At 36.5% G+C, this 12291-nt stretch overlaps 1 protein-coding gene across 1 annotated transcript; it reads right to left on the reverse strand.

Annotated features, from left to right (window-relative positions):
• Nucleotides 1–368: 368 nt before the first annotated feature.
• LOC134691670 (uncharacterized) lies at nt 369–10323 on the reverse strand. Its single transcript, XM_063552232.1, has 3 exons — nt 10008–10323; nt 2455–2604; nt 369–705 (listed from the first exon to the last, which is right to left on the reverse strand). Exons 1-3 carry the CDS (start codon nt 10261–10263, stop codon nt 551–553), a joined length of 561 nt encoding a protein of 186 aa, XP_063408302.1. The 5' UTR covers nt 10264–10323; the 3' UTR covers nt 369–550.
• Between the last annotated feature and the right edge of the window lie 1968 nt (nt 10324–12291).

Raw genomic sequence — 12291 nt, forward strand, 5'->3', positions numbered from 1 at the left:
GAATATTTTGTATCTGAGCGGCACTCATGAGTCTTATGTACACGAAACGCGCGTCTGGCGTATCATGTTATAGCCTGTTATCTTTCCAAATTAGGTAAAATGTCAAACAAAGGTGTAGAAACCGAAAAAATGAGATATATTTTTAAATAGCCAGTCAAGGTCGTTAAAAACTTCAATATTTTAATTTAAAATGTAACTTATATCACAGTATCTTATGTGTCATTTCGCCGTTTTAGAATCTTATGCATTCTGGGTAATCAAAAGCGTACAGCATAGGTTGTGATTGGTTTAAAACGTTCTTACAATGGAAATTCAACCAATGATGTTACGTTATTTGTATTTAAGTGTTCGAACAATGAGATTACCCATAGTCCTTTATAATTTTATTGATCACATGTTAGCTGTACATATTCTAGGCGCCAAACCATAAGCACTTGTAAGGTTTATATTAGGAATGTTTTATCTGAGACAAGTGCCTGTGCGCTAAACACATTTCGAGAGTTCTAAGTTACTAGTATTGTCTCTCTCTCTTTTAGAAACGCTCAATTCGTCAAACGTCCTTTCTTCCCGTAATAAATGCAATCAATAGCAGTAAACCGGAAATGACGTGGACCGCACCACTAACCGTCACCATGACGAACGACCATGCTAGTCCCTCTTTTATAATGGCGCCATATATCATAATAGATAGAAATGTACATCCAGCTGTAATGAAGAAAAAAAATCACAATGTAAATATTTTTTGCAAACTCATCATGTGATCTTTAGTGAAAGTGTCTATTGGGCAATTATACCACATCTTCTTGTAATTACAGACAGGGAATATTTCTTACACGTTTCTGTGTGTGTTGCATTGTCGTTTGGTTTTTTATTGCACTTCAGTGTTTATGTGTGTGTTACTTGTCGTTTGGATTTTATGCTGCTTTTCAGTGTTTCTCTTGTTTCATTGTTTTCTTCTTATAGTTGATGTGTTTCCTTCAGTTTTAGTTTGTAACCAGCATTTTTATCTTTCAATGTATTTATGACTTTCAAACAGCGGTATACTACTGTTGCCTTTATTTACATATGCGATTATTTGAGGCAAATATACGATCATTTATAATAGAATATATGCATTTGCAAAACTATAACACTTAGGCATATAACTGCACTTTTAAATAGCAGTCTACCATTTATTATAAAAATCGCCATAAAGTATATTAATGATTTTTTTATTGAGAACATCTGTATAACTTGTGTTTCTTTTAACATACTTACGGGGCGCCGAATGGGATTCTTGTGGTTTTGTACAAAATTCAATTCTGTCATAATAAAATCATTTTTGTCTTACAAAACTATGTGCTACAGACTAGTTTTGTGAGAACTTCAATTTTGAGATGACAAAATTCATTTGTGTAGACAAAATTGTAAAAAGGTATGCAGATATAAACATATTTGCATACAAAATTGACTTTTGTTACCTGATATGGAAATTAAATCACAAAAGTCAATTGTGTGAGGTAAGATTCAATTTTGTGAGACAAAATTAAGTTTTGTGAGACAAAATTGACTTTTGTGAGACAAAATTCAAGTTTGTGAGACAAAATTCAATTGTGTGAGACAAAATTCAATTTTGTCAATTTTGTTGAGACAAAAGTAAATTTTGTTAATTTTGTTTAGACAAAAGTCATTTTTGTCAATTTTGTTGAGACAAAAATCAATTTTGTCAATTTTGTCAATTTTGTTGAGACAAAAGTCATTTTTGTTAATTTTGTTGAGACAAAAGTCAATTTTGTCAATTTTGTTGAGACAAAAGTCAATTTTGTCAATTTTGTTGAGACAAAACTCAATTTTGTCTCACATTGGTCAATTTTGTTGAGACAAAAGTCAATTTTGTCAATTTTGTTGAGACAAAAGTCAATTTTGTCAATTCTGTCTCACAAAAGTCATTTTTGTGTAACAAAAGTCGATTTTGTATGCAAATTAGTTCACAGAAACCAAACTAAACTAATTTGAATACAAAATTCACTTTTGTCGCCCAATTTTCAAATAAGGTAACAATAGTCAAGTCTGTGTAACAAAAATGAATTTTGTCATGACAAAAGTGACTTTTGTCCGCTTTTAGATAATTTTGTATGACAAAATTTTAAATTAGTAGTATGATACAAATTTTGTTAAACTGAACTCATTTTTGTTGAACAAAAGTCACTTTTGTCCGTACAAAACCACAAGAGTCCCATTCGGCGTCCCGTAATACCACCTAGTTTTTGTTTGTGTCCTTTTTTTTTCTCATGATATTTATAGTCTTTTTATTTTCTTCGCTGCAAAAACCACTGTCACTCTAATATAATTATAATCAATTTAACTATTGTTAGTTTATTGTTTTAATTATTTATGCCATCACAATTTGATGTAAATGTGTTTGTGCTAATAAATATTGTCTATTGTCTATCTTATGGTATAAACTGTACTTACTAACAATAAACGAGGCTATGGCCGAGGTCAGATAGAGATATTTATTTGCTGATAGTTTCTCTATAAGCATAAACAAGATGAGTGATACAGTCGCTATAAAGGATGACATAACACCGAGGCAGGCGAAAAATCTCACTGCTTGCATCCAATCTGAAAATATAAAATGTCAATATTCCTAAAGTTGTTGTATCCTTACAAGAAACGGTAATACAATTTAAAATTGAGAATGCAAATGGAGAATGTGTCAAAGAGACAACAACCCGACCCAATAAAAAAACACCAAAAAACAACAGCAGCAGAAGGTCACCAACAGGTCTTCAATGTAGCGAGAAATTCCCGCACCCGGAGGCGTCCTTCAGCTGGTCCCTAAACAAATATATACTAGTTCAGTGATAATGAACGCCATACTAATTTCCAAATTGTACACAAGAAACTAAAATTAAAATAATACAAGACTAACAAAGGCAAGATGCTCCTGACTTGGGACAGGCGCAAAAATGCGGCGGGGTTAAACATGCATGCAGCTCATGAAGTTGCCAGACAAAACATAAAGACTAGCCAACTTAGAAGTAAGAGGGATTATGATTTGAGGGTAAATCTACGCCCGTACAATGTAGGAGAATTGGTGTACCAATTGGACACTGCCACAACCCCGGGGAAATGTACGAAACTTTTTCCTGTATGGAAGGGCCCCGGAATTGTGTTTCAGAAGCCTTAGGTCTCCGCATACTTGTACAAGGTGAAGATGAAAAAGTCGTTAGTAACAGCCAATCACGATAGGTTAAAGATCTGTTAAGATCGAGTACTCCCTCCTTGGTTAGTTAAGGAAAAGAAGAGATTGGCACAGGGGAACGAAGGGGTAGAGAAGAATACCTTAGATAACCCAGAACAAAACCCTAAACAAACCCTAAACAAACCCAGGATGATAATCCACCCTCACCAGACCCATTACAAGATTCAGACGTAGGGCAAGGTGGGGAGGGCACTGAAATATCTCCAACTCAGAGCATAGAGGGGAAACCGTCAGGGGTACATAATTTTGAACCCAGCCTTTTAAGCTCTCAGGAAGAAATGTACTGCATCTGCAGGGGCCCAGATATAGGGGATTTTATGATTGGGTGCGACGGGTGCACCGAATGGTTTCATGGGAGGTGTGTGGGTATTTCACCGCAAGATGTTGAAGAACTAGGGGAATACCTATGCAAAACATGCAAAGATGTCCAGGTAACAAAGGGTGTGACCTCAACTCCCATTAAACTCCGTAGGAGCGTACGCAACCGGCGTCCTACAAAAGAGTGAGGTGGTGGTTGATGAGACAGAAATAATAGGGGGGTTGGGTAAGGGAACTTTGGGTTGGGTAGGGGAACTTGCTTACTCGTTTGAGGTGATGAGTAAGGTTGGGTATACCTGTATTTTTCAGAACTTCAAGTAAAATGAGCAGTGCAAGCGACGAAGGGAGTTCCAAAAGAAATAATGATTGGAAGTTTGGGAGAGAACAAGCTGAGAAAAAGAAGAAAGATGCAGGGCACAGAGGGGCAGGGTCCAGACGACCCGCCTCAACACAGAGACTTTCCAGGAGAGATCTTGACCGTACTGGTAGGAGGGCGAGAATCTTTAGAGAACAGTCCCAGAGCCCCGAAGAGAATAGCCGGGGAAGGAAAAGGGGTAAGGCTCCTGAAAGATGGTCCGAGGCACGTTTGGCCAGGACCTCGTCATGTAGTGAGTGGACAGACACTCAAAGGGATTTGGAGAGAGACGGATCACCGCCAAGAAGGGTCATGATGAAATTCGTGTGTATTCCCAAGGATCACGAGGGAAAGGCAAGACATGCAGAATCAAGGCCCAAGTCCCCTGTCCAGCGTTGGGTAACAGTTGATCGCGAGGACCCTACAAGGACGATGAGACCTGCAGGTGGTTTTTCTAAGTCAGGCTCTAACTCAGTCAAGCAGAGAGCCAAAAACCCAGAGAAGAGGGTAAAGGAAAACTGGAAAAGAGCTGAGCGTAGGCGAAGGGCATTACTTAGAGAAGAAAAGGGGCCAAGTCAAAAGTCCCAGAAAAACAGTCAGGAAAACAGACGGACCATGGGGCAGCCTTATGGGAATAGTAGACCTTCAATTCTAAGCCCAGCACTGTCCCGTAGAGACGAGGACAAACCAGCCAGCCAGGAGACGGGTGGATTTATGTTGTGTCCGGTTGATGGCTGCAATGTTAGGACCCAACATAGAACCCAAAATCAGGGGGAACACCTTGTGGAAATTTTTCAGGAACTGTCTGGAGGGCTTAGATCTAACCTTTTGGTTAGAGCTCGGTTTGAGGCCCTCCAGACACAGTCAAAAATGATTCTTGGAAGAGTGGACATTTGGGGTTTAGCTGCCTGGGTCAATAGACAGATTAAAAACTGGCCCAGGACCGTTGAGGAAGTGGAGATTGGACCAAAGAGGGAAGTATGTGCTGCTGGTAGATGGACTTTGCCATCTCCGTTTACACTAGTGCATGTTAATTCTCCAGGGGTATTGATCCACTGGAGGATACAAATCCTATTATGTCCTGGATTGGAGAAAGAAGAAGTCAGGAGCTTCGGGAGATGTACCCGGTGGGATCTATCTTGTCACAGGGGAGAATTGGGCCACCATTGAACCACAGTCAAGCTTCTGCTAGTATGGGAACATCCCAAAGGTTCGAAAACAAAGACAAATCTTCCGGGTAGGCCTAATCTTAGGCAGTACATGGAGATGAGGCTGCCAGGTAGCCAGCTATATGCCATTGATGTGAGGGGAGGAGTAATCAATTTCTGTGACCCCAGAACATGGCCATCAGATGAAGAGCTCGAGGTGCAAGACCAGAACTGGGTGGTTGCTATGGGGTGCATCCGAAGAAGGCCCGGGAACTGGATGATGCAAGGTCTTTCAGACTTAAGACCCTTCTGAAGACCGGAAAATTAAGGGTACTTGGAGAGGTTGGTCTGGATTTCTCGACGGGAGCCCCTCAGCCTCAAATCCAGATCAGCACCTTAAGATGGATACTGGCAATGGCATCACAGGGAGGTGTTCCTGTGGTACTCCATGTAAGAGGGGGCAAGGACGATGTTCATAGTGCCCAGGCCCATATCCAGTGTATGAGGCAGTGTAGGGCTATTTTGAACAAGGGTCATCCTATCCATCTACATTGTTTTGATGGAGGCTGGGAACAAGCACAACTATGGATGGATAATTTCCCAGGGGTGCATTTTGGATTCACAGGGTCAGTAAACGAATTCAGTGAAGACCAGAAGTTGGCTGTAGTGAGGATACCCCGGTTTGCCTCCTCCTAGAATCAGATCCTCCATACTTTAGACCCGCTTGGGTGCCACGAGCAGGGTATGGTCACCCCAAGTATCTGGCAGAGGTGGCCAGAGGCATAGCCGCAATCAAGAAGGGGGCGACGGTGGATGGGGCCCTCCAAGAGGGTGGTATGAATGCCCTTGGGTATTATGACCTAAGTACGGGGCGCCGAATGGGACTCTTGTGGTTTTGTACTCAAAATTCAATTTTGTTCGGACAAAAGTGACTTTTGTTCAACAAAAATGAGTTCAGTTTAACAAAATTTGTATCATACTACAAATTTGAAATTTTGTCATACAAAATTATCTATCAGCGGACAAAAGTCACTTTTGTCATGACAAAATTCATTTTTGTTACACAGACTTGACTTTTGTTACCTAATTTGAAAATTGAGCGACAAAAGTCAATTTTGTATTTAAATTAGTTTAGTTTGGTTTCTGTGAACTAATTTGCATACAAAATCGACTTTTGTTACACAAAAGTGACTTTTGTTACACAAAAGTGACTTTTGTTACACAAAAATGACTTTTGTTACACAAAAATGACTTTTGTTACACAAAATTGACTTTTGTTACACAAAATTGACTTTTGTTACACAAAATTGACTTTTGTGAGACAAAATTGACAAAATTGACTTTTGTCTCAACAAAATTGACAAAATTGAATTTTGTCTTAACAAAATTGACAAAATTGAATTTTGTCTCAACAAAATTAACAAAATTGAATTTTGTCTCAACAAAATTGATTTTTGTCTCACGAAAGTCAATTTTGTCTCATCAAAGTCAATTTTGTTGTTACAAAATTAAATTTTGTCGTCACAAAAATGAATTTTGTCGTCACAAAATTGACTTTTGTCTCAATAAAATTGACAAAATTGACTTTTGTCTCAACAAAATTGACAAAATTGACTTTTGTCTCAACAAAATTAACAAAATTGACTTTTGTCTCAACAAAAATGACAAAATTGAATTTTGTCTCAACAAAAATGACAAAATTGAATTTTGTCTCAACAAAAATGACAAAATTGAATTTTGTCTCACAAAAGTCAATTTTGTCTCACAAAAGTCAATTTTGTCTCACATAAGTCAATTTTGTCTCACAAAAGTCAATTTTGTCTCACAAAAGTCAATTTTGTCTCACAAAAGTCAATTTTGTCTCACAAAAGTCAATTTTGTCTCACAAAAGTTAATTTTGTTTCACAAAAGTCAATTTTGTCTCACAAAATTGAATCTTACCGTACACAATTGACTTTTGTGATTTAATTTCCATATCAGGTAACAAAAGTCAATTTTGTATGCAAATATGTTTATACTTGCATACCTTTAAGACAAAATTGACTTTTGTCATGACAAATATGTGAATTTTGTCTACAAAAATTAATTTTGTCATGACAAAAATGAATTTTGTCTACACAAATGAATTTTGTCATCACAAAATTGAAGTTCTCACAAAACAAGTCTGTAGCACATAGTTTTGTAAGACAAAAATGATTTTGTTATGACAGAATTGAATTTTGTACAAAACCACAAGAGTCCCATTCGGCGCCCCGTACTAAGTGTGTAGTGTGACAGTTATTATAGACAAAATAATGAAGTGTTTGTTCTTTTACACCGTTGACTGCTAAGATGCCACTTCAGCATTTAAGGATCTTTCAGGGAACGATCTTCAGAATTTGTACTTATACTTTTACTCACTTTTGAACATATGAAAATTATTTTATTCCCTGTCTGTTTTGATTATACACCTTAATTATCGCTATTTGTCCGCCATTACTGGATATGACACAAGTTCCCGTAAAATCTTGACGTCATAAAACAAAATATCTGACGCCACAATAGAAAAGTGATTGTTGTATGCGTCAAAAGTTCAAGCGACCGGGTCAGCCAGGATTAGCGATAAGGTGTATTATATCGCTCGGGCAAAAATAATCACGGATATAATGCCTAACCTATAGTTGAAAAAAAAAAAAGTATAGCTTGCATTAAATATTTCTTAAATAAATTTCGGATGTATATTCTGCTTTATTCAAAGTTATTTTCATATTGTTGTCAATTAAATTCTGTAGGCTTGACTCCTTACTAATATTTTAATTTACATCTCAGTTATATATATGACATTTTTAACGCCTTCACGTTTATTAAAAAAACAAATAAGTATATTGATGTAAATTGATAAAGTAAACCAGTGTAAGTTGAATAATATAGCAAAACTACATTTGATGTATAACATGCCGTTGTCCCCTTTTTTCTTTATTTATTTCACGAGAATGAGGCAATGGTGCTTTTCTCAAAAAGACTCTTCGGTACCGTCAGCCCAGTAGTCCGAGATATGATATTGAAATATTATTTTACCATCAAACGGTCCCAAAATCCTCACACAAAGTTGAATTTGGACTACTTAAATGTTTAGCAGTGGCGGATCTAAAAGGGGAAAAGAGGGTAGGGGATGGAAACCTTCATGTTTACGATCAATGCTTTTTAATGGGACATATGATTGGAACGTTTTCTTTTAATCTTGCCCCCCTCAAAACCCCCATTTCCTCTTGCTTATAAATGGCTGGATTCTTTTTCTTCTTATAGCTCTTAAATTGCTTCAGTACATCGCTGTCGTTTAACGGGGTTACATGTACCAACAAAGGCGATAACAAGTAATGCTGCCACATCACGTACATTTACAATTATAGTTCATACAACCGAAAATTCTATAAAATTGAGTCGGTTATGTGGACATCATCTTCGCTAGCATAGGCGTTTACGATCCACTTTCCTCCTCTTGGTCGTAACTTGATGACATTTGCATTACAGTAATAGCAATTATGCAGTCTTGTGTTACTGTGTATCATATTTCATCTCCATTTCGTGTTTTTTGTACATAAATTAGGCTGTATTGTACTCGTTTGAATTTTTTTTACATTGTGTTACGCCGGGCCTTCCATAATAGCTTGCTATACGGTATAATTGGTTTTGATCATTGTTGAAGGCCTACGTCGACCTACGTCGATTGTTTCAGGCCTACGTCGACATTTCGTCGATTGTTGAAGGCCTACGCCGACCTACGTCCGTTGGTAAAGCATACGTCGACCTACGTCCATTGCTGAAGGCCTACGTCGATTGTTGAAGGCCTACATCGACCTACGTCCATTGTTTGAGGCCTACGTCGAACTACGTACATTGTTGAAGGCCTACGTCGATTGTTGAAGGACTACGTCGACTTACGTCAATTGTTGAAGGCCTATGTCAACATACGTCCATTGTTGAAGACCTACGTCGATTGTTGAATGCCTACGTCGACCTACGTCGATTGTTGAAGGCCTACGTCGACCTACGTCGATTGTTGAAGGCCTACGTCGACCTACGAACCGCCCTCGCGTCAATCAAAAAGATGAATAATAATACACAAGACACAAGTCAACGTAGAAAATTAAAGACGGCTAAGCAACACATATCTCCGGTGCATCTGAGGGATAAGCAGATCCTGCTCCACATGTGGCACCAGTCTTATATACAAAGTGTAACCTTTCCACACACAATTTTACCATTATTTCGCACAAAGCATAACCTTCTTGCACACTGAGTGTAACATTGTTTCACACAAAGCGTAACACACAAATTTTTTGAAAGTTTTACTTTATTTTTTACACAAAGTGTATCCTTCTGATATTTTATACAATGTGTATCATTCTTTTACACAAGGTGTAACCTTCCTACACACAAAATGTAGTCACCTTAGATCACCTTACACATGGTGTAACCTAAATAATAATTAAAGTCCCTCCACCTCTTCATACCTCTTCCCGCCAAATCAATATCTGCACAGATACTACTTATATCAATAATTAAAGTCCCTCCACCTCTTCATACCTCTTCCCGCCAAATCAATATCTGCACAGATACTACTTATATCAATAATTAAAGTCCCTCCACCTCTTCATACCTCTTCCCGACAAATCAATATCTGCACAGATACTACTTATATCAATAATTAAAGTCCCTCCACCTCTTCATACCTCTTCCCGCCAAATCAATATCTGCACAGATACTACTTATATCAATAATTAAAGTCCCTCCACCTCTTCATACCTCTTCCCGACAAATCAATATCTGCACAGATACTACATTTGTACTTATATCAATAAGTAAAGTCCCTCCACCTCTTCATACCTCTTTCCGCCAAATCAATATCTGCACAGATACTACTTATATCAATAATTAAAGTCCCTCCACCTCTTCATACCTCTTCCCGCCAAATCAATATCTGCACAGATACTATTAATGCATCTTCTCCAGAGTCCTTCGTCAAATCCTTGAATCAGCAAACCAACTTCGTTCCTCGACTCAGCAACATATTCAAAATGTATAGCTCTCCAGTAAGGAGTCGATAATCCTATTACTAGAATAAGGAAACCACATATTTGAAATATCAAAGATATCTTCACAAAACTTTGTACTTTCTCATGGTCGGCCATTTTGTTTCGGACAATTGTAAACATAGATTTATGAATAATAATGCAATTATTAGTACATGCATTGTCATGAGGCGTGATATGAATACAAAAAACTAATATATTGTCTAATAATTGTGTATATGTAAGTTACAGCCCCGAGGGCATTAACGTGTCTTGTCATTGGTTAATACTAATTATAAACACAATATCTATAGAAATCAATTTTATTGTGACAGTTATTAAATACTATAGAATATATAAAGAAACGTGATGTTTATTACCGTCGCCTGTGATTATTATGATCGACCAAGTTAGAGCCAAACCACATTAGAATTTAACAAGTATTTGGTAAAAAAGGTTCATTTCTATAAACATTCCTGTGGACTTCAATTCTTGCAGGTTCTGACCACTTTGATTTGCATTCAACATTAAACACAGAAATGAAAGTAGATGTGCATTGTATCTGTCAATGAGTCATTAGGGAGCAATCATTTAACTTCTGAGTCATTAGGGAGCAACCATTTAACTTCAAAAGGATGTGTGGAATATTTTTTATATGAGTCCGATTAACTCGGAACTGAGTTATTTATTTATACTTACTTATTTTAAAACCGATTTATTTAGTTTTTCCAAGTTCAATGTAGGATAAAAAAAACTTAATTCATATAGTTTTTTCAATGACTCTCTAACCCCCTCCTTAACTTGATTTGGGAAAAATTGATTCCACCTGAATAAGGATATATATAAAAATCACTGTCAATTAAACAAAATTTGCAGCAATTTTTACCCCCTCCCCCCCAAACTATTTAAATTAAGTTTTTGTTTATCCTTCATTGATTTTTTTTATGTCGTCCTTACAAGTGACTAGAAACCTTTGTCGAAAGTGTGCACCCTACTCATTAGCGTATGTAATAAATTGACAATGATTAGTCTACATGTATACTATAAACAAAATTAATTATACAAAAATTAAAAAAAATAAATGACGTAGAATATAATATTTGTATTGACATAACTTAATTATTTAAAGTATCAAAGCATGACACTTTCGATAAGCGGAAACACATCGATATGATTAATATTCTGTGGTTAATTATGCCTCATAATACATAGATCATATGAGGTCAAATGATACTGGGAGGGACGGAAGGGGTCAGGAAATAAATAGCCATTGTTTAGACGGAATCAAACAATATCTTAACCGGTATAAAACTATATCCTTGTATAATAGATATTATAGGAAGATGTGGTATGAGTGCCACTGATGAGACAACTCTCCATCTAAATACCAATTTAAAAAGTAGACTATTGTTTAAGTTTGACCAATAATGCATCAATGATACTTTATAGGTTACATATTGATATAGTTAAGAGAATAAATGCATGCATAAATAAGAGTGGGTCCATAATACACGGATGCCCCAATTGCACTATCATTTGATATCTTCAGTGGACCATGTAATAAGGGTAAAAACTCTAATTTGGCATTAAGATTAGAAAGATCCTATCAAAGGAAACATGTGTACTAAGTTAAAAGTTGATTGAACTTCAACTTCATCAAGATTTCAAGATTCAAGATTCTTTATTTCTTATAAAACCAAGTTAATAGATAGATAGATACTTTTACATATAATAACATACAGATTCATCAAAAACTACCTTGACCAAAAACTTAAACCTGAAGCGGGACAGACGAACAGACAAACGGACCCACAGAACAGAAAATATAATGTGACTTTTGTCCCTCTTCTATCGTAGATGAGGCATTATTTATATTACAGTGGTGGTATCCCCTTATATAGACTTGCTACATTGATATCAGTTCCCTTTTCAATTTTATAATTTTACTCGAAGAGATTCATGTTGACAGAAGAATTTCTACAACGTCAAGTGCAATCAATATATAGAATAGAATATATAGAATATTTTTATTTACCAAATTAGGGCCCCAGAAGGGCATATGATACAGACAATATTATTATAAATAATAACATATGCAATACACACACAGTAAAAGATATGTAACAAGTGTTATAAAAATAATAAAATAAAATAATATACCAATAAAATATA

The sequence above is a fragment of the Mytilus trossulus genome, chromosome 11 (assembly GCF_036588685.1).
Source record: "Mytilus trossulus isolate FHL-02 chromosome 11, PNRI_Mtr1.1.1.hap1, whole genome shotgun sequence".
NCBI classification, from domain to species: Eukaryota; Metazoa; Mollusca; class Bivalvia; order Mytilida; family Mytilidae; genus Mytilus; species Mytilus trossulus.

Bases quoted from the DNA above. Each gene is read 5' to 3' on its own strand.
- LOC134691670 (XM_063552232.1), bottom strand. From the start codon at position 10,263: ATGTTTACAATTGTCCGAAACAAAATGGCCGACCATGAGAAAGTACAA. The intron at 2,605-10,007 runs GTATGAAGAGGT...TTATATTTTCAG, and splicing joins TATTGATTTGGCGGGAAGAG to ATTGGATGCAAGCAGTGAGA. The intron at 706-2,454 runs GTAAGTACAGTT...TCTTCATTACAG, and splicing joins CATAGCCTCGTTTATTGTTA to CTGGATGTACATTTCTATCT.